The sequence below is a fragment of the Salmo salar genome, chromosome 18 (genome assembly GCF_965601325.2).
Source record: "Salmo salar chromosome 18, fSalSal1, whole genome shotgun sequence".
Lineage (NCBI taxonomy): Eukaryota > Metazoa > Chordata > Actinopteri > Salmoniformes > Salmonidae > Salmo > Salmo salar.
The window spans coordinates 96,393,194-96,416,647 of record NC_138308.1 but is presented as its reverse complement, the minus strand read 5'-3'; the positions used below and the strand labels follow the sequence as shown (position 1 = coordinate 96,416,647).

The following is a 23,454-nucleotide window of genomic DNA, read 5'->3' as shown; positions in this document are numbered from 1 at the left end:
CCCTCTGGTACAACACTGTACCCCGGGAGTGCCTCTCTTTTCCTCCCCCGCAGTGCTCCATTTATGTGGCCTGCACGGCTGGTTGGCACTCTCCCCTAATTGGTGCCATCCATTCCGGGTACTCCCAGCAGAGGGAGCCAACGTCCCGGCATGTACCTCCCCTCTATCACCAACCCCCGGGGTAGACCTCCCAGGATACCACAATTATTGTCTTTCTCCTTGCAGGGTATTAGACAGATAAACTGCATCCTGTCCAAGCCTCCAAACCAGAACCGTGGAGAGACATCAGCACTTGTCATTTTTAATAATATAAACTCTTATTGGTTTCCTGTATCTGTGCATGAACCCTTAGAACACAGTCCATTGTACAAAATAAGTCATCCCCAAGTGAGGGACATCAAGGAGATGAACCTCCAACACTCAAAAGCTTGTTGGGTACATGAAGGCTCATGACAGTGACGTTTTTTGTTTGTTCCAGACTCTTTCTGAATGAAGGCTCATGTTCCAGACCCTTTCTGAATGAAGGCTCATGTTCCAGACCCTTTCTGAATGAAGGCTCATGTTCCAGACCCTTTCTGACCTCATTCAACTCATTGTGATCTACATTGAGCACCATGAGTAGTTGAACAAGGTGTTTGTGCTGGGCTGGCAGGAAAGAAAACTTGTACACAATGCAGTACCCTGGGACAGAAATCACCCACATCTGTATTTTACAATGTGCTTTATAAGTTACAATGAGATGGCAATTCTGCATGATAGAGAACAACATGTGTGGATCTACTTCCATCTAACCATAGTGATGTTGCTGAATAAACTCCTGACTGACCTCCTGGGATAGGGGGATGTTCCTGTTGGACGGGAGGTTCCCAACTTCATTACATCTGTCTGGGTGATGGGGGGATGTGCTTCAGCCTGAGGAGAACAGAGCAGAAACATAAGGGGGGGAAATTACCTTATTGCTCAAATTTCAGTGTTGGTTCAAGTTGCTGAGAACCTCAACTCCCTTTATTAATGTGCAATGGTTTTATAAAGAGTTTTGCATATGCATGGTCTTGATCAAGTTGTATGCAATCAGCTATACACTCGTGGTGGTGGAAAACGGTGTCTTTCCGTTTTTTTCTGTCTTCGACATTAAATCGAGTACTGGAGAAAATAGACGCCTTGCAGCAGAATACATTTACTTATGAACCGGTCCACGGGGAATACAGCCGTCTGTAGGTCGTGCATATAGCGGTGGCAGGGTAGCCTAGTGGTTATCCCTAAAAGCACTGACTCAACATTTGAATTAAAAATTCACATTAAAGTAATTTGTTGGGCATTTAAACAATTTGGTAAATAAATACATTAATTCAATAGTTAAATAAACGTACATTTCAAAGTTATTCGCTATGTTCGCTCAGGAACATGTCTATCCCCAGCGGAGGGACAGAATAAGGCCGCTTCACGAATGTGCGTGTAATCTGTTGCGCATTATTTTCCTGTGCAGACCAACCGGATGTCTATCCAGTCTCAACTAGCGTAAATCCACCAATGGGAATGCGAGACAGTCTCAAAGATCCGTATCCATCTACGTGTGGTCCAATCAGATTCGCCCTTTGACCTTAGCTCCGCCCTAACCGGAAGTTTGAAAAACCAAACGGCGCCATGACACTTTCCCCTCATCGGATCTTTGTTTACATCAAACGGAGAGTTACAGAGTAAATATCTTTTACAAGGTTGGATGAAATCAGTTGTAAATCTTATTGCTACATCTGTGAAGTTGTAAGAAGAATGGAAAAGTGAATGTAAAACATCTCAGCAGTCATCTACCTATGATACCCGTAGCATTGGTTTGGTATCGGTAACTACCTGTACAATCACACACCACTTGTCTGCATTTTCAATACTATTTTTACAATCGGAGCTATTTTAATTCATACTATCGCTTAAATTGGTGCTTTGTTGTGTGGTGTAAGACGTCTGTGAAGTTGTGAAATCGTGTGAACGTGATGCAGGCTACAGTTGAGTAACTTTAACATGCTACTGTACAGTAGTTTATGTTTCAGTGTAAAACAGTTTTATTCAACATGTATCAGTCATGGATTAGATAATAGATGTATTATGTTGTCTAGTTTCATGGTGTCATAATCATGATATTTGCCTTGCATTTCAATCTACACATGAATATGGTTCTGCAATGTTAGGTAGGATATTCTGTTCCCTTGACATTCTGCAAGCATGAATACTTTACAATAATGGAAGATATGCATTGTGTTAATCTTACTATTTGTCCATGTATTGAATGTGACACTCCTCAGCATCATGACACTCCCTTCCTGAATCTGTCATAAAGGGCTATGCATTCTTTGTCCTTTAGTTACACAACTAAATCTAGTATCTGTCTCTTACCTTTCATGCTGTAGATTTACTGTCATGGTGCTGAGAATGCTTAGTACTGTATCTGTCACTTACCTTTCATGGTGTAGTTTTACTGTCATGGTGCTGAGAATGCTTAGTGCTGTATCTGTCTCTTACCTTTCATGCTGTAGATTTACTGTCATGGTGCTGAGAATGCTTAGTGCTGTATCTGTCACTTACCTTTCATGCTGTAGATTTACTGTCATGGTGCTGAGAATGCTTAGTACTGTATCTGTCTCTTACCTTTCATGCTGTAGATTTACTGTCATGGTGCTGAGAATGCTTAGTACTGTATCTGTCTCTTACCTTTCATGCTGTAGATTTACTGTCATGGTGCTGAGAATGCTTAGTACTGTATCTGTGTCTTAGGTATTCTCTGTATGTATTAGGTATGAACCCGTGGACATGCAGGTACCTGCAGCACTCCCTCCTGCCTCACGTTCGGCCCCTGTCCCTGGTGATCTATCCCAGGCCCTCTTGTATCCACCCCAGGCTTCTGAACTTGCCCCAGTGGGGTGAAGACCAGAAGAGGGTGATGTCCTTCCTGCCTCAGAATGTGCTGGGGTGAGTTTTAACATAATAAATGAGCAGCTTAGAAATGGTAATTTAATATTTTCTTCTCTCATGATCTATCAATGTCTCAGGATGCCACTGGGTAAATATTATCTAACTGATTAACTTTTCTGTGATGATATGTGGAAGAATATATGTCTGAAGTAAACAGAGGAACTGGCCTAGAGCGAGTCCTGTCTGGTATAATTAGTGGTCAGACTGGACAAGGAGGGTTGGATAAACTCCTCTGTATGAAGATGAGTCCTGTCTGGTATAATTAGTGGTCAGACTGGACAAGGAGGGTTGGATAAACTCCTCTGTATGAAGATGAGTCCTGTCTGGTATAATTAGTGGTCAGACTGGACAAGGAGGGTTGGATAAACTCCTCTGTATGAAGATGAGTCCTGTCTGGTATAATTAGTGGTCAGACTGGACAAGGAGGGTTGGATAAACTCCTCTGTATGAAGATGAGTCCTGTCTGGTATAATTAGTGGTCAGACTGGACAAGGAGGGTTGGATAAACTCCTCTGTATGAAGATGAGTCCTGTCTGGTATAATTAGTGGTCAGACTGGACAAGGAGGGTTGGATAAACTCCTCTGTATGAAGATGAGTCCTGTCTGGTATAATTAGTGGTCAAGACTGGACAAATCAAAACAAATGTATTTATAAAGCCCTTCTTACATCAGCTGATGTCACAAAGTGCTGTTCAGAAACCCAGCCTAAAACCCCCAGACAGCAAGTAATGCAGGTGTAGAAGCACGGTGGCTAGGAAAAACTCCCTAGAAAGGCCAGAACCTAGGAAGAAACCTAGAGAGGAACCAGGCTATGAGGGGTGGCTAGTTCAAACTCCCTAGAAAGGCCAGAACCTAGGAAGAAACCTAGAGAGGAACCAGGCTATGAGGGGTGGCCAGTCCTCTTCTGGCTGTGCCGGGTGGAGATTATAACAGAACATGGCCAAGATGTTCAAATGTTCATAAATGACCAGCATGGTCAAATAATAACAAGGAGGGTTGGATAAACTCCTCTGTATGAAGATGAGTCCTGTCTGGTATAATTAGTGGTCAGACTGGACAAGGAGGGTTGGATAAACTCCTCTGTATGAAGATGAGTCCTGTCTGGTATAATTAGTGGTCAGACTGGACAAGGAGGGTTGGATAAACTCCTCTGTATGAAGATGAGTCCTGTCTGGTATAATTAGTGGTCAGACTGGACAAGGAGGGTTGGATAAACTCCTCTGTATGTGGAACAGGTGGAACTATTTAGAATGTGTAACAATCAAACCTCCCTATTGGCTGTGTTCCACATTCTAAAGTAGAACCATCATTTTACTTGCTGAAATATTGTCCAGAAATGACCTCATTGGACAGAAAGGGGAACTCCTCCCCACACGCATGTTGAACAAATATAATGTTTCCCTGAAACAAAGGATTCCTGTAGTTTCATGAAATATAAATTGATTCATAGTGTCCTTTGCATGGTGTGATGTAAGTTTCTTTCAACAATCAGTCTTCCAGATAGATGACACAGGAACCTTGATATAAAATTCTTTACTAATAAAATACAATTGCAGACAGAGATTGACACCCAGAATACCTCAGGAGTCTATAGTGATGATCTGTGTTGTGAAACAGGAGACAACACTCTTTATACTGGGTGGTGTGAACAACCTACCGTCAATCATATCTTAACATTGTTGCATTGGATTAGATACAAGGTATCTCAGATGAGAAAAACATGTGGTTTCACACTCTGCTACAAGCCATCAACCACACCTGTGTGGTCTCAGACGCTTTGCTATTTTCAGAACATCTTGGCCTTGAGGCTACGTGACTATCAGTAGGTGCAGGTAGGTCTCAGCCTGAGAACTAAAGCAGTACATCTCCATTACCCAGTACTTTACCCCAACAATAGTATTTTATTTTCTTAGCAAGTTAAGCTAAATCGTGTTTGCCACTAATGGCTAACACGCTAGTTAGCTGGCTAAATCAGCATGTTGATTGTGCAACAGTATCTTCTAAATCAAAGAGAAATAGGCAAAGCATGAATATGCTGGCAATATGAATAAAGTTTTAATGTAGCCAAAGATTATAGGGTCCCCAAGGAAGCGCTGAACATCACTTTGGTTCCTACCCTGTCACAATAACTGGTCCTTTCATTCGTTGTCATGTCAAACAACACTGTATTCAAAGTGCCCACTGTTATTTATATTCTAACTATAGAATTATAATAAACATTCTATTTCCATGATTCCAAATGTTCACCCAAGTGTTTTGATCTAAATCGCAATTGCAACATTTGGTTAAAAATGAGGCCTAGTATTTTTGCCCATATCGTGGAAATGATCTGAAATGAGTGCAGGAAATGCAGAAATTGATGTAAATGCAGGAAATGATTTTAGGTTGAAGTTTAATTGAAGAGAATAAACCAATCAGAATGTAGAAAGACCCATTGAAATAATTCAGAATATATGTGTTGCCACGGTAGGATCACACACTACTCATAAAGAAAATGTACAACTTTTATTCATCAAAAACATAAAATACCGTCAAAAATGACAAAAATATAATGATATGATATTTTGGCCATATCACCCAGCTCTAGTCGCTACATGACCAAGAGGTTTTGTTTAAATCCATTGATGACTTTTAGTTTTATTGAAGAAGAAAAAAGGTTTTGAGGTCCTAAAGTAAATATTCTATCCTCCTGTCTTTTTGTTAAATTATTGACCTGTGGAACATTCACCTACTGGGTCAATTATAACATTTAATATCCTCCACTTGGTTCAATTGTAAATGACTGGTAGGTCCTGGGAACATACTTAGTGTGTAAAGGTAGCTGAGGTATGTATGTTTATATAAAAATATGATTAATCTAACTTAAATAATATTTTCATAATTAACTAAAGTGTAAAAGTGTTAGTTTGTTCCCCAGTCTCCTCTACTCTGACTGAGAAAAGGCCTCCTCAACTGAAGAATCTACAGCTGCTGAGTCTGAGGTGTTAATCAGTCCAGTGCTGCTCTGACCACAGTGTTGTTAGGAACCACATTTTCTAATGCTACATACACAGCCTTGTGTCAACTCTTACTGTGACCTACTTTAGTTACTGGAAATAAACTCAGCAGAGGTCAGACCACAATACATCAACATAAACACCACCAGTAAATGAAACATCCATTATTGCCATCTTCTGGTTTCCAGGAAGTGTGTTCGACCGTGCTTCTACACCTGCATTGCTTGCTGTTTGGGGTTTCAGGCTGGGTTTCTGTACAGCACTCTGTGACATCAGCTGATGTAATAAGGGTTTTATAAATACATTTGATTGATTGATTGATTGATTGATTGATTGATTGATTGATTGATTGATTGATTGATTAGAGGCCAAATCAGAGGTGGAAACTTGATTGACATTTGATAGCTTCCTCCATTTCATTCAGTTGAACACATCTTCCTCCATTCCATTCAGTTGAACACATCTTCCTCCATTCCATTCAGTTGAACACATCTTCCTCCGTTTCATTCAGTTGTACACCTCTTCCTCCGTTTCATTCAGTTGAACACATCTTCCTCCATTTCATTCAGTTGGACACATCTTCCTCCATTCCATTCAGTTGAACACATCTTCCTCCATTCCATTCAGTTGAACACATCTTCCTCCGTTTCATTCAGTTGAACACATATCTGTATCACGTCCTGGTACGGCAACTGCTCCGCCCACAACAGCAGGGCTCTCCAGAGGGTAGTGAGGTCTGCACAACGCATCACCATGGGGCAAACTACCTGCCCTCCAGGACACCTACACCACCCGATGTCACAGGAAGGCCAAACAGATCATCAAGGACAACATCCACCCGAGCCACTGCCTGTTCACCCCGCTATCATCCAGAAGGCGAGGTCAGTACAGGTGCATCAAAGCTGGGACTGAGAGATTGAAAAACAGCTTCTATCTCAAGGCCATCAGACTGTTAACCTCTTACATCTAGATGTGCCGCTAGCGGAACGCCTCTCCAATATCCAATGATAGAGCGTGGCGCGAATTACAAACACCTCAAAAATCCCAAAACTTCCATTTCTCAAACATATGACTATTTTACACCATTTTAAAGACAAGACTCTCCTTTATCTAACCACATTGTCCGATTTCAAAAAGGCTTTACAATGAAAGCAAAACATTAGATTATGTCAGGAGAGTACCCAGCCAGAAATAATCACACACCCATTTTTCAAGCTAGCATATAATGTCACAAAAACCAAAACCACAGCTAAATGCAGCACTAACCTTTGATGATCAGATGACACTCCTAGGACATTATGTTATACAATACATGCATGTTTTGTTCAATCAAGTTCATATTTATATAAAAAACCAGCTTTTTACATTAGCATGTGACGTTCAGAACTAGCATACCCACCGAAAACTTCCGGTGAATTTACTAAATTACTCACGATAAACGTTCACAAAAAAACAAAACAATTATTTTAAGAATTATAGATACAGAACTCCTTTATGCAATCGCGGTGTCCGATTTTAAAATAGCTTTTCGGTGAAAGCACATTTTGCAATATTCTGAGTAGATAGCCCGGCCATCACGGCTAGCTATTTTGACACCCACCAAGTTTGGCACTCACCAAACTCAGATTTACTATAAGAAAAATTGGATTACCTTTGCTGTTCTTCGTCAGAATGCACTCCCAGGACTTCTACTTCAACACCCAATGTTGTTTTGGTTCCAAATAATCCATAGTCATATCCAAATAGCGGCGTTTTGTTCTTGCGTTCAAGACACTATCCGAAGGGTGACGCGCCGGCGCGTATCGTGACAAAAAATTTCAAAATATTCCATTACCGTACTTCGAAGCATGTCAAACGCTGTTTAAAATCAATTTTTATGCGATTTTTCTCATAAAATAGAGATAATATTCCGACCGGGAGACCTTGTTTTCGTTCAAACACTGAAGATAGAAAATGGAGTCTTCACATGCACGCGCGCACCCGTGTCATTGTTCTCAGAACGACCACTTTCCAAAACCCCTACTGTTTTTCGCCCAGGGACTGCAGAGATCTCATTCCACGTTCTGGCGCCTTCTGAGAGCCTATGGGAGCCTTAGAAAATGTCACGTTACAGCAGAGATCCTCTATTTTCGATAAAGAGGCTATAGAAGGCCAAGAAATGGTCAGAGAGGGCACTTCCTGTATGGAATCTTCTCAGGTTTTGGCCTGCCATAGGAGTTCTGTTATACTCACAGACACCATTCAAACAGTTTTAGAAACTTTAGGGTGTTTTCTATCCAAATCAAATAATTATATGCATATTCTAGTTTCTGGGCAGGAGTAATAACCAGATTAAATCGGGTACGTTTTTTATCCGGCCGTGAAAATACTTCCCCCTATCCTAAACAGGTTAAACAGCCATCACTAGCACAGAGAGGCAGCTGCCCACATACAGACTTGAAATTATCGGCCACTTTAATAAATGGAACACTAGTCACTTTAATAATGCCACTTTAAGAATGTTTACATATCTCACATTATTCATCTAATATGTATATATTGTATTCTGTCACACCCTGATCTGTTTCACCTGTCCCTGTTGTCTCCACCCCCCTCCAGGTGTCGCCCATCTTCCCCATTATCCCCTGTGTATTTATACCTGTGTTCTCTGTTTGTCTGTTGCCAGGTCAACCAGCTTTTTTTTTTCTGAGTCTCTCTTTTTCTCACCCTCCTGGTTTTGACCCTTTCCTGTCCTGACTCTGAGCCCACCTGCCTGACCTCTCTGCCTTCCCTGACCCGGAGCCTGCCTTTACTGACCCCTGCCTGCCTTGACCTGTCTATTGCCCCTGTTGGATTATTAATCCATTGTTAATTCAACTTGTCTGCATCTGGGTCTTACCTTCATACCTGATAGTATAGAATACTATCTATTGCATCTTAGCCTTCGTACCTGATAGTATAGAATACCATCTATTGCGTCTTAGCCTATGCCACTCTGACATTGCTGATCCATATATATACTGTATTTTACACTATCTATTCTACACTATCTATTCTATACTATCTATTCTACACTATCTATCCTATACTATCTAGTCTATACTATCTACACTATACTATCTATTCTACACTATCTATTCTACACTATCTATACTACACTATCTATTCTACACTATCTATTCTATACTATCTATTCTATACAATCTAGTCTACACTATCTATTCTATTCTATCTATTCTACACTATACTACACTATCTATTCTATACTATCTATTCTATACTATCTATTGCATCTTAGCCTCTCTGACACTGCTCATCCATATATTTATATATTATTATTCTTATTCCATTCCTTTACTAGATTTGTGTGTATTAGGTATTTGTTGTGGAATTATTAGATATTACCTGTTAGATATTACTGCACTGTTGGAATAAGAAGCACAAGCATTTCCCTACATTTCCCTTTACTTGCTTGTCAAGGGAAATGCAAGTTTACTTCTTTGAGTTTTTGAGTCAGAGTCGCTAAGCCTTGTGGGATATTAATGAATGTGAACTCAGCAACCGTAATTCCAGAACAGTCCCTCTGTTACAATAGTCTGATGTGTATCTTCTGACAGACTCTATGCTGAGTAAAGTCATGTTTTATCCTAAAACGTTTTTCTACCAGAACCAAAGTGTGGATGCAGTCACTATTTAGAGCAGTCTAATCTCATTAACCCAGAACTATAATATTGTGTGATTCAGTTCTGGGTCCATACGTGTTAGAAACTACAGGAGGTGATAGTATACTATACTATCTATTCTATACTATCTATTCTACACTATCTATTCTATACTATCTATTCTACACTATCTATTCTATACTATCTATTCTACACTATCTATTCTATACTATCTATTCTACACTATCTATACTATCCTATACTATCTATTCTATACTATCTATTCCATTTTATGTGTTACAGCAGTTTCCATGGAAACATAGGGAGGAGTTTATGCAAATCAACCCTATCTGTCTTGACATCTGAAGGAGGAGTCTCTGTAATAACTATTTAAAGCAGTCTGTCCTGACTCAGCTCAACAGTCTCCAGTCTACCAACTGGTCTCTGTAACTTCATCTTTGTCTCTGTGGTGTACAGTCTTCAGGTGATGATGGGGGTATTGAATCATCTCTCTACTCTCCTCCTCCTCTCTCTCCTTCCTCCTGCTCTCTCTCATGTAGTGGAGAAGTTCAGTGATGTTCCACAGTGCAAGAATTTCTTCATGAATGGGACAACTCCAAATCTCCCAGGTATTTTGGTTGGTGGGACGGTCCAGGACCAGAAACGCTACAAGCTGATTTGTCAGTTGTTCAACAACATCTACAGGTTTGCAACTCTCTACGACACGACCAACAGGATCCCTGTGTTCTCAGCCTACACCTTCACTGGTCCTCCTACAGACCCCAGACCAAATCCAACCTGGATGATCGAGCCCCAGGTAGGACTAATGTTTTGTCATATAACATAACATTATTTGTTTACTGCTGTACAGTTGAAGTCAGAAGTTTACATACACTTAGGTTGGAGTCATTAAAACTCGTTTTTCAACCACTCCACACATTTCTTGTTAACCTCTATGGGCTAGGTGGGACGCAAGCGTCCCACCCGTGGTGCACTCCATCAACAGCAGGTGCATTTCAAGAGCGGCAAATTTGAATCCAAATAAATGTCAAAATTCAAATTTTTCAAACATACAACTATTTTACACCCTTTGAAAGATAAACATCTCCTTAATCTAACCACGTTTTACGATTTCAAAAAGGTTTTACGGCGAAAGCATAAATTTAGAGTATGTTAGGACAGTACATTTACAAGAGTTGTGTGTAATGTTTTGTCAATTCAAAGACAGGGTCACCAAAACCATAAAACCAGCTAAAATGATGCACTAACCTTTTACAATCTCCATCAGATGACACTCCTAGGACATTATGTTAGACAATGCATGCATTTTTAGTTCTATCAAGTTCATATTTATATCCAAAAACAGCGTTTTACTATGGCATTGATGTTGAGGAAATCGTTTCCCTCCAATAACCGGCAGTCAAGTCAGCAACACAAATTAAATAATTAAAATTAGAAAACATTGGTAAAATATTATATTGTCATTTAAAGAATTATAGATTTACATCTCTTGAACGCAATCAACTTGCCAGATTTAAAAATAACCTTACTGGGAAATCACACTTTGCAATAATCTGAGCACTGCGCCCAGAAAAATACGCGTTGCGATACAGACTCGCCGTCATGTTGGGGAGATCTAAAATCGAAAATACTATGTAAATAATCCATTACCTTTGATTCTCTTCATCAGATGTCACTTCCAGGTATCACAGGTCCATAACGAATGTAGTTTTGTTCAAAAAAGCTCATCATTTATGTCCAAAAATCTCCGTCTTGTTAGCACATGATCTAAGCCCGCCGGACTTCACTTCATGAACGAGGGGAAAAAAGATATTTACGTTCGTTCAAACATGTCAAACGTTGTATAGCATAAATCATTAGGGCCTTTTTTAACCAGAACATGAATAATATTCAAGGTGGACGAATGCATCCTCTTTTATAACGTATTGGAACGAGGGTGCCCAACATGAACTCGCGCGCCAGGTGTCTAATGGGCCATCATCGTTCCATGGCTCTTGTTCGGTCAGATCTCCCTCCAGAAGACTCAAAACACTTTGTAAAGGCTGGTGACATCTAGTGGAAGCAATAGGAAGTGCCAAAATATTCCTCAGCCCCTGTGTTTTTCAATGGCATAGGTTTAAAGGTAATACAACACATCAGGTATACACTTCCTGTCAGAAAATGTCTCAGGGTTTTGCCTGCCAAATGAGTTCTGTTATACTCACAGACACCATTCAAACAGTTTTAGAAAATTTAGGGTGTTTTCCATCCATATATAATAAGTATATGCATATTCTAGTTACTGGGTAGGATTAGTAACCAGATTAAATCGGGTATGTTTTTTTATCCAGCCGTGCAAATACTGCCCCCTAGCCCCAACAGGTTAACCTCTATGGGCTAGGTGGGACGCTAGCGTGCCACCCGTGGTGCACTCCATCAACAGCAGGTGCATTTCAAGAGCGGCAAATTTGAATCCAAATAAATGTCAAAATTCAAATTTTTCAAACATACAACTATTTTACACCCTTTGAAAGATAAACATCTCCTTAATCTAACCACGTTTTACGATTTCAAAAAGGTTTTACGGCGAAAGCATAAATTTAGAGTATGTTAGGACAGTACATTTACAAGAGTTGTGTGTAATGTTTTGTCAATTCAAAGACAGGGTCACCAAAACCATAAAACCAGCTAAAATGATGCACTAACCTTTTACAATCTCCATCAGATGACACTCCTAGGACATTATGTTAGACAATGCATGCATTTTTAGTTCTATCAAGTTCATATTTATATCCAAAAACAGCGTTTTACTATGGCATTGATGTTGAGGAAATCGTTTCCCTCCAATAACCGGCAGTCAAGTCAGCAACACAAATTAAATAATTAAAATTAGAAAACATTGGTAAAATATTATATTGTCATTTAAAGAATTATAGATTTACATCTCTTGAACGCAATCAACTTGCCAGATTTAAAAATAACCTTACTGGGAAATCACACTTTGCAATAATCTGAGCACTGCGCCCAGAAAAATACGCGTTGCGATACAGACTCGCCGTCATGTTGGGGAGATCTAAAATCGAAAATACTATGTAAATAATCCATTACCTTTGATTCTCTTCATCAGATGTCACTTCCAGGTATCACAGGTCCATAACGAATGTAGTTTTGTTCAAAAAAGCTCATCATTTATGTCCAAAAATCTCCGTCTTGTTAGCACATGATCTAAGCCCGCAGGACTTCACTTCATGAACGAGGGGAAAAAAGATATTTACGTTCGTTCAAACATGTCAAACGTTGTATAGCATAAATCATTAGGGCCTTTTTTAACCAAGAACATGAATAATATTCAAGGTGGACGAATGCATCCTCTTTTATAACGTATTGGAACGAGGGTGCCCAACATGAACTCGCGCGCCAGGTGTCTAATGGGCCATCATCGTTCCATGGCTCTTGTTCGGTCAGATCTCCCTCCAGAAGACTCAAAACACTTTGTAAAGGCTGGTGACATCTAGTGGAAGCAATAGGAAGTGCCAAAATATTCCTCAGCCCCTGTGTTTTTCAATGGGATAGGTTTAAAGGTAATACAACACATCAGGTATCCACTTCCTGTCAGAAAATGTCTCAGGGTTTTGCCTGCCAAATGAGTTCTGTTATACTCACAGACACCATTCAAACAGTTTTAGAAAATTTAGGGTGTTTTCTATCCATATGTAATAAGTATATGCATATTCTAGTTACTGGGTAGGAGTGGTAACCAGATTAAATCGGGTATGTTTTTTTATCCAGCCGTGTCAATACTGCCCCCTAGCCCTAACTGGTTAACAAACTATAGTTTTGGCAAGTCGGTTAGGACATCTACTTTGTTCATGACACAAGTCATTTTTCGAACATTTGTTTACAGACAGATTATTTCACTTATAATTCACTGTATCACAATTCCAGTGGGTCAGAAGTTTACATACACTAAGTGGACTGTGCCTTTAAACAGCTTGGGAAATTTCAGAAAATGGTGTCATGGCTTTAGAAGCTTCTGATAGGCTAATTGGCATAATTTGAGTCAATTGGAGGTGTACCTGTGGATGTATTTCAAGGCTTACCTTCAAACTCAGTGCCTCTTTGCTTGACATCATGGGAAAATCTAAAGAAATCAGCCAAGACCTCAGAAAAAAATGTAGACCTCCTCAAGTCTGGTTCATCATTGGGAGCAATTTCCAAATGCCTGAAGGTACCACGTTCATCTGTACAAACAATGTACGCAAGTATAAACACCATGGGACCACGCAGCCGTCATACCGCTCAGGAAGGAGACGCGTTCTGTCTCCTAGAGATGAACGTACTTTGGTGCGAAAAGTGCGAATCAATCCCATAACAACAGCAAAGGACCTTGTGAAGATGCTGGAGGAAACAGGTACAAAAGTATCTATATCCACAGTAAAACGAGTCTTATATCGACTTAACCTGAAAGGCAGCTCAGCAAGGAAGAAGCACTGCTCCAAAACCACCATAAAAAAGCCAGACTACGGTTTGCAACTGCACATGGGGACAAAGATCGTACTTTTTGGAGAAACTTCCTCCGGTCTGATGAAACAAAAACAGAACTGTTTGGCCATAACGACCATCGTTATGTTTGGAGAAAAAAGGGGGATCCTTGCAAGCCGAAGAACACCATCCCAACCGTGAAGCACGGGGGTGGCAGCATCATGTTGTGGGGGTGCTTTGCTGCAAGAGGGACTGGTGCACTCCATAAAATAGATGGCATCGTGAGGCAGGAAAATTATGTGGAAATATTGAAGCAACATTTCAAGACATCAGTCAGGAAGTTAAAGCTTGGTCGCAAATGGGTCTTCCAAATGGACAATGACCCCAAGCATACTTCCAAAGTTGTGGCAAAAGGGCTTAAGGACAACAAAGTCAAGGTATTGGAGTGGCCATCACAAAGTCCTATAGAAAATTTGTGGGCAGAACTGAAAAAGCTGAACCTCGGCAAGACGGAGCTGCTCTTCCTCCCGGGGAAGGACTGCCCTTTCCATGATCTCGCCATCACGGTTGACAACTCCCTTGTGTCCTCCTCCCAGAGTGCTAAGAGCCTCGGCGTGACCCTGGACAACACCCTGTCGTTCTCCACTAACATCAAGGCGGTGACCCGATCCTGTAGGTTCATGCTCTACAACATTCGCAGAGTACGACCCTGCCTCACACAGGAAGCGGCGCAGGTCCTAATCCAGGCACTTGTCATCTCCCGTCTGGATTACTGCAACTCGTTGTTGGCTGGGCTCCCTGCCTGTGCCATTAAACCCCTACAACTCATCCAGAACGCCGCAGCCCGTCTGGTGTTCAACCTTCCCAAGTTCTCTCACGTCACCCCGCTCCTCCGCTCTCTCCACTGGCTTCCAGTCGAAGCTCGCATCCGCTACAAGACCATGGTGCTTGCCTACGGAGCTGTGAGGGGAACGGCACCTCCGTACCTTCAGGCTCTGATCAGGCCCTACACCCAAACAAGGGCACTGCGTTCATCCACCTCTGGCCTGCTCGCCTCCCTACCGCTGAGGAAGCACAGTTCCCGCTCAGCCCAGTCAAAACTGTTCGCTGCTCTGGCACCCCAATGGTGGAACAAGCTCCCTCACGACGCCAGGACAGCGGAGTCAATCACCACCTTCCGGAGACACCTGAAACCCCACCTCTTTAAGGAATAACTGGGATAGGATAAAGTAATCCTTCTAACCCCCCCTTAAAAGATTTAGATGCACTATTGTAAAGTGGTTGTTCCACTGGATATTATAAGGTGAATGCACCAATTTGTAAGTCGCTCTGGATAAGAGCGTCTGCTAAATGACTTAAATGTAAATGTAAAAAGTGTGTGCAAGCAAGGAGGCCTACAAACCTGACTCAGTTACACCAGCTCTGTCAGGAGGAATGGGACAAAATTCACCCAACTTATTGTGGGAAGCTTGTGGAAGGCTACCCTAAACATTTGACCCAAGTTAAACAATTTAAAGGCAATGCTACCAAATACTAATTGAGTGTATGTAAACTTCTGACCCACTGGGAATGTGATGAAAGAAATAAAAGCTGAAATAAATAATTCTCTCTACTATTATTCTGACATTTCACTTTCTTAAAATAGTGGTTTTCCTAACTGACCTAAGACAGGGAATTTTTACTAGGATTAAATGTCAGGAATTGTGAAACTGAGTTTAAATGTATTTGGCTAAGGTGTATGTAAACTTCCGACTTCAACTGTATGTCACAGACAGTTATGTTACAAAATATAGAACTACCACTATGGAGGGTATAGAGACTTGATTGTCTTGATTGTGAACCCCCCCAGTAGAGGGTTTATTGTACAGAAAGGAGGGTTTATTGTACAGAAAGGAGGGTTTATTGTACAGAAAAGAGGGTTTATTGTACTGAAAGGAGGGTTTATTGTACTGAAAGGAGGGTTTATTGTACTGAAAGGAGGGTTTATTATACTGAAAGGAGGGTTTATTGTACAGAAAGGAGGGTTTATTGTACAGAAAAGAGGGTTTATTGTACTGAAAGGAGGGTTTATTATACTGAAAGGAGGGTTTACTGTACAGAAAGGAGGGTTTATTGTACAGAAAAGAGGGTTTATTGTACTGAAAGGAGGGTTTATTATACTGAAAGGAGGGTTTATTGTACTGAAAGGAGGGTTTATTGTACTGAAAGGAGGGTTTATTCACTGAAAGGAGGGTTTATTGTACTGAAAGGGGGGTTTATTATACTGAAAGGAGGGTTTATTATACTGAAAGGAGGGTTTATTATACTGAAAGGAGGGTTTATTGTACAGAAAGGAGGGTTTATTGTACAGAAAGGAGGGTTTATTATACTGAAAGGAGGGTTTATTGTACTGAAAGGAGGGTTTATTGTACTGAAAGGAGGGTTTATTGTACTGAAAGGAGGGTTTATTGTACTGAAAGGAGGGTTTATTGTACTGAAAGGAGGGTTTATTGTACTGAAAGGAGGGTTTATTGTACTGAAAGGAGGGTTTATTGTACTGAAAGGAGGGTTTATTGTACTGAAAGGAGGGTTTATTGTATTTAAAGGAGGGTTTATTGTACTGAAAGGAGGGTTTATTGTACTGAAAGGACGGTTTATTGTACAGAAAGGAGGGTTTATTATACTGAAAGGAGGGTTTATTGTACTGAAAGGAGGGTTTATTGTACTGAAAGGACGGTTTATTGTACAGAAAGGAGGGTTTATTATACTGAAAGGAGGGTTTATTGTACAGAAAGGAGGGTTTATTCACTGAAAGGAGGGTTTATTATACTGAAAGGAGGGTTTATTATACTGAAAGGAGGGTTTATTGTACTGAAAGGAGGGTTTATTGTACTGAAAGGAGGGTTTATTGTACTGAAAGGGGGGTTTATTATACTGAAAGGAGGGTTTATTCACTGAAAGGAGGGTTTATTGTACTGAAAGGAGGGTTTATTGTACTGAAAGGAGGGTTTATTGTACTGAAAGGAGGGTTTATTATACTGAAAGGAGGGTTTATTGTACTGAAAGGAGGGTTTATTGTACTGACAGGAGGGTTTATTGTACTGAAAGGAGGGTTTATTATACTGAAAGGAGGGTTTATTATACTGAAAGGAGGGTTTATTATACTGAAAGGAGGGTTTATTGTACTGAAATGAGGGTTTATTGTACTGAAAGGAGGGTTTATTATACTGAAAGGACGGTTTATTGTACTGAAAGGAGGGTTTATTGTACTGAAAGGAGGGTTTATTGTACTGAAAGGAGGGTTTATTGTACTGAAAGGAGGGTTTATTATACTGAAAGGAGGGTTTATTATACTGAAAGGAGGGTTTATTGTACTGAAAGGAGGGTTTATTGTACTGAAAGGAGGGTTTATTGTACTGAAAGGAGGGTTTATTGTACTGAAAGGAGGGTTTATTCACTGAAAGGAGGGTTTATTATACTGAAAGGAGTGTTTATTCACTGAAAGGAGGGTTTATTGTACTGAAAGGAGGGTTTATTGTACAGAAAGGAGGGTTTATTGTACTGAAAGGATGGTTTATTGTACTGAAAGGAGGGTTTATTGTACTGAAAGGAGGGTTTATTGTACTGAAAGGAGGGTTTATTGTACTGAAAGGAGGGTTTATTGTACTGAAAGGAGGGTTTATTATACTGAAAGGAGGATTTATTCACTGAAAGGAGGGTTTATTGTACTGAAAGGAGGGTTTATTGTACTGAAAGGAGGGTTTATTGTACTGAAAGGAGGGTTTATTGTACTGAAAGGAGGGTTTATTGTACTGAAAGGAGGGTTTATTATACTGAAAGGAGGGTTTATTATACTGAAAGGAGGGTTTATTGTACTGAAAGGAGGGTTTATTGTACTGAAAGGAGGATTTATTGTACTGAAAGGAGGGTTTATTGTACTGAAAGGAGGGTTTATTGTACTGAAAGGAGGGTTTATTATACTGAAAGGAGGGTTTATTGTACTGAAAGGAGGGTTTATTGTACTGAAAGGAGGGTTTATTGTACTGAAAGGAGGGTTTATTGTACTGAAAGGAGGGTTTATTGTACTGAAAGGAGGGTTTATTGTACTGAAAGGAGGGTTTATTATACTGAAAGGAGGGTTTATTATACTGAAAGGAGGGTTTATTCACTGAAAGGAGGGTTTATTGTACTGAAAGGAGGGTTTATTCACTGAAAGTTTGTAAATTAATGAACGTATGATTGTGTCCTGCAGCTCAACGGTGTAAACAACAGCCCTGAAATGAAGAATATGGGAGAACACTACCAACACCAGGCTGGGAACTACGACTATAGTAACTCAATACAAAATAAAGGGGTGAACAAAGGTCACCTCTTCCCAAATTCACATGCGCATGACCTTGATACTCAGAAGTCCACCTTTACCCTGACCAACATCGTTCCCCAGGTGGTGTCCTTCAACAATGGCAGGTGGATGAAAATGGAGGAAAATGTCAGAGAGAAGCTGATGACGGACTGTTTTAGTAACAACAGGAAGATAAAGGCCTATGTGGTGACTGGAGCGGTGCCCAGTAAGAACAAAACACTGAAGAACAGAGTGAACATCCCTGATCTCATGTGGACAGCCTACTGCTGTTACAACAAGAAGAAAAAGTGGAAGGCCGAAGCACACTGGGGGTGGAACAAGAAGGGAAAGAGGAAAACATTGAAACCAGAAACCTTGGGAGCACTCGAAAAGGAGTTGAACCAATTTCACCAAGGTGGTCGTGTCCAGGTGTTCCCAAAGGATTGTCCAAGAGGTCCTAAACCTACCACTAACCAACCCAGTTGGAAGAATTATCTTGAAAGAATTTCTTCCACAGTCAGGAATCTTTCCAATTCCATGATGAATAGAATTGGATGATCTGGGTACAGATGCTCAGACTATATCAACAAACGACCAACTAAACTCTGTTGAAATGATGTTGATATGCAGCCACTTGTTACGGTTATAGTGGTTATAAGGGTTATAGTGGTTATAAGGGTTATAGTGGTTATAATGGTTATAGTGGTTATAAGGGTTATAAGGGTTATAAGGGTTATAGTGGTTATAAGGGTTATAGTGGTTATAAGGGTTATAGTGGTTATAAGGGTTATAGTGGTTATAAGGGTTATAGTGGTTATAAGGGTTATAAGGGTTATAGTGGTTATAATGGTTATAGTGGTTATAAGGGTTATAAGGGTTATAGTGGTTATAAGGGTTATAGTGGTTATAAGGGTTATAAGGGTTATAGTGGTTATTGGGGTTATAGTGGTTATAGTGGTTATAAGGGTTATAGTGGTTATAAGGGTTATAGTGGTTATAGGGGTTATAGGGGTTATAGTGGTTATAAGGGTTATAGTGGTTATAAGGGTTATAGTGGTTATAGGGGTTATAAGGGTTATAGGGGTTATAGTGGTTATAAGGGTTATAGTGGTTATAAGGGTTATAGTGGTTATAAGGGTTATAGTGGTTATAGGGGTTATAGTGGTTATAGGGGTTATAGTGGTTATAAGGGTTATAGTGGTTATAGGGGTTATAGTGGTTATAAGGTTTATAGTGGTTATAAGGGTTATAGTGGTTATAAGGGTTATAGTGGTTATAAGGGTTATAGTGGTTATAAGGGTTATAGTGGTTATAAGGGTTATAGGGGTTATAAGGGTTATAGTGGTTATAGGGGTTATAGTGGTTATAGGGGTTATAAGGGTTATAATGGTTATAGGGGTTATAGTGGTTATAGGGGTTATAGTGGTTATAGGGGTTATAGTGGTTATAAGGGTTATAGTGGTTATAGGGGTTATAAGGGTTATAGTGGTTATAAGGGTTATAGTGGTTATAATGGTTATAGTGGTTATAGTGGTTATAAGGGTTATAGTGGTTATAAGGGTTATAGTGGTTATAAGGGTTATAGTGGTTATAAGGGTTATAGTGGTTATAGGGGTTATAGTGGTTATAAGGGTTATAGTGGTTATAAGGGTTATAGGGGTTATAGTGGTTATAGGGGTTATAAGGGTTATAGTGGTTATAAGGGTTATAGGGGTTATAAGGGTTATAAGGGTTATAGTGGTTATAAGGTTTATAGGGGTTATAGGGGTTATAAGGGTTATAGTGGTTATAAGGGTTATAGTGGTTATAGTGGTTATAGTGGTTATAAGGGTTATAGTGGTTATAAGGGTTATAGTGGTTATAAGGGTTATAGGGGTTATAGTGGTTATAGGGGTTATAGTGGTTATAAGGGTTATAGTGGTTATAGTGGTTATAAGGGTTATAGTGGTTATAGTGGTTATAGGGGTTATAAGGGTTATAGTGGTTATAATGGTTATAGTGGTTATAAGGGTTATAGTGGTTATAAGGGTTATAGTGGTTATAAGGGTTATAGTGGTTATAAGGGTTATAGTGGTTATAAGGGTTATAGTGGTTATAAGGGTTATAGGGGTTATAGTGGTTATAAGGGTTATAGTGGTTATAGGGGTTATAGTGGTTATAGGGGTTATAGTGGTTATAGTGGTTATAGTGGTTATAAGGGTTATAGTGGTTATAGTGGTTATAAGGGTTATATGTGGTTATAAGGGTCATAGGGGTTATAAGGGTTATAGTGGTTATAAGGGTTATAGTGGTTATAGGGCTTATAGTGGTTATAAGGGTTATAGTGGTTATACGGGTTATAGTGGTTATACGGGTTATAGTGGTTATAAGGGTTATAGTGGTTATAAGGGTTATAGTGGTTATAAGGGTTATAGTGGTTATAGTTGTTAAGGGTTATAGTGGTAATAATTGTTATAGTGGTAATACGGGTTATAGTCTCTTCTCTTCCCTCTCTACCCATCTCTTCTATGTCTATATATATCTATAGTCTATACTCTTCTCTGTCTATATCAAATATAAAAAGTACAAAAGGGAACAGAATTCTATTCTAAGAAATAAAATACAGTTTAATTCCTTGATGATGTGCTGCCATTACTCTTGTTAATGTTAATAATTATGCTCACAGCAGGGTTGAGGTCAATTCCATTTCAATTCCAGTCAATTCTAGAAATACACTGGAATTCCATTTCTCTTCAATGCTTTTCAATGAGGAACATTTGGAATTGAAATGGAATTAACCCCAACCCTGGACTACAGTTTGTCAGGTTGTGACTTCCATATGACTGTTACCATAGAGATACTATTATATCTTCTGAATGTAATTCAATCACTGTTACCATGGAGATACTATTATATGTTCTGAATGTAATTCTATCACTGTTACCATAGAGATACTATTATATGTTCTGAATGTAATTCTATCACTGTTACCATAGAGATACTATTATATGTTCTGAATGTAATTCTATCACTGTTACCATAGAGATACTATTATATGTTCTGAATGTAATTCTATCACTGTTACCATAGAGATACTATTATATGTTCTGAATGTAATTCTATCACTGTTACCATAGAGATACTATTATATGTTCTGAATGTAATTCTATCACTGTTACCATAGAGATACTATTATATGTTCTGAATGTAATTCTATCACTGTTACCATAGAGATACTATTATATGTTCTGAATGTAATTCTATCACTGTTACCATGGAGATACTATTATATGTTCTGAATGTAATTCTATCACTGTATGTATCCATCTTCTTCCCATCTGAAGGAATAAACATCTATAATGAATGAAGCCTGTGAGAGTCTGGTGTTTTGTTCTCATAGTAATTAAATGTAGCCAAGAGACTCCAATGTTCCAATTCAACATTAGACCAAGTTATTTGAGCTAAAAACATAAATGATTGAAAGTACATTTACATTTAAGTCATTTAGCAGACGCTCTTATCCAGAGCGACTTACAAAATGGTGCATTCACCTTATGATATCCAGTGGAACAACCACTTTACAATAGTGCATCTAAATCTTTTAAGGGGGGGGGGGTTAGAAGGATTACTTTATCCTATCCCAGGTATTCCTTGAAGAGGTGGGGTTTCAGGTGTCTCCGGAAGGTGGTGATTGACTCCGCTGTCCTGGCGTCGTGAGGGAGCTTGTTCCACCATTGGGGTGCCAGAGCAGCGAACAGTTTTGACTGGGCTGAGCGGGAACTGTGCTTCCTCAGAGGTAAGTACTCTTAAAAGTAAACTCCTAAAGTACTCTTTTAGTTGTCGGTTTATCATTCAAACTTTGCCGTAACTATGTGTCCAACCAGCTATGGTCCAAGATACCAGCTATCTACCATGTCTCTAAACATACCTGGAGCTGGTCAAGAAGCTACCATGTCTCTAAACATACCTGGAGCTGGTCAAGAAGCTACCATGTCTCTAAACATACCTGGAGCTGGTCAAGAAGCTACCATGTCTCTAAACATACCTGGAGCTGGTCAAGAAGCTACCATGTCTCTAAACATACCTGGAGCTGGTCAAGAAGCTACCATGTCTCTAAACATACCTGGAGCTGGTCAAGAAGCTACCATGTCTCTAAACATACCTGGAGCTGGTCAAGAAGCTACCATGTCTCTAAACATACCTGGAGCTGGTCAAGAAGCTACCATGTCTCTAAACATACCTGGAGCTGGTCAAGAAGCTACCATGTCTCTAAACATACCTGGAGCTGGTCAAGAAGCTACCATGTCTCTAAACATACCTGGAGCTGGTCAAGAAGCTACCATGTCTCTAAACATACCTGGAGCTGGTCAAGAAGCTACCATGTCTCTAAACATACCTGGAGCTGGTCAAGAAGGATTTACAAACATTGTTCTGGAATCATCAAAATCCAGGCTGCATCACATCCGGCCGTGATTGGGTGTCCCATAGGGCGGCGCACAATTGGCCCATCATCGTCCAGGTTTGGCCGGGGTAGGCCGTCATTTTAAATAATAATTTGTTCTTAACTGACTTGTCTAGTTAAATAAAGGTTAAAAAAAAGTTTTAAAAGTATTTTCAAGCAGTGTTCTCCAATCATCTCACCAGCAGGTGGCAGCCTTGTTCCAGTTTTCAAACCTCCACTCCATGAGCTCTGTGAACAGAACAGGTTTCAATTGATTGATTGAATGATTGATATATGTCCAATTAGTCACCATCATCTGTGTTTTAGATCTATTATCCATATCATTGATAATTAGCATATTTGCATTCAGTTACGCTAAACAAGCAGACTAAAAACAGATTGTGAGACTTTACATCCCACATTCAGCCACACTTGAACCAGGAAATGTCCCCCTTTTGTCCAAGTCCACAAACAAGAAATACTATTATTTTTCCTCAAAATGTCACTGGTTGAGCTGCTGTGAAAAATAATTACAAAATGTTTCCCTGCATTCAGTGGAAGGCAACAAAAGACACACCTGACGCTGAGGTCAGAGAGACAGACTGACCTGACGCTGAGGTAAGAGAGACA

At 39.9% G+C, this 23,454-nt stretch overlaps 1 protein-coding gene across 11 annotated transcripts; it reads left to right on the top strand.

Moving 5' to 3' along the window:
• Positions 1-1,628: 1,628 nt before the first annotated feature.
• On the top strand, positions 1,629-21,751 carry LOC123723989 (endonuclease domain-containing 1 protein). Of its 11 annotated transcripts, none has more exons than XM_082965364.1 (5): positions 1,631-1,715; positions 2,787-2,961; positions 6,617-6,841; positions 10,162-10,418; positions 18,315-21,751. In XM_082965364.1, exons 4-5 carry the CDS (start codon positions 10,203-10,205, stop codon positions 18,960-18,962), a joined length of 864 nt encoding a protein of 287 aa, XP_082821490.1. In that variant the 5' UTR covers positions 1,631-1,715; positions 2,787-2,961; positions 6,617-6,841; positions 10,162-10,202; the 3' UTR covers positions 18,963-21,751. The 11 variants fall into 11 exon arrangements, with proteins under 11 accessions (XP_082821484.1, XP_082821490.1, XP_082821483.1 ...); XM_082965362.1 differs by having other exon boundaries at positions 1,633-1,840; XM_082965363.1 differs by having other exon boundaries at positions 1,638-2,000; positions 6,739-6,841.
• Positions 21,752-23,454: the final 1,703 nt, after the last annotated feature.

Excerpts from the sequence above, each read along its gene's own strand:
- LOC123723989 (XM_082965355.1), top strand. The coding sequence starts at position 10,089 with ATGATGGGGGTATTGAATCATCTCTCTACTCTCCTCCTCCTCTCTCTC. Across the intron at positions 10,419-18,314 it reads CCTGGATGATCGAGCCCCAG|CTCAACGGTGTAAACAACAG; the intron begins GTAGGACTAATG and ends TGTGTCCTGCAG.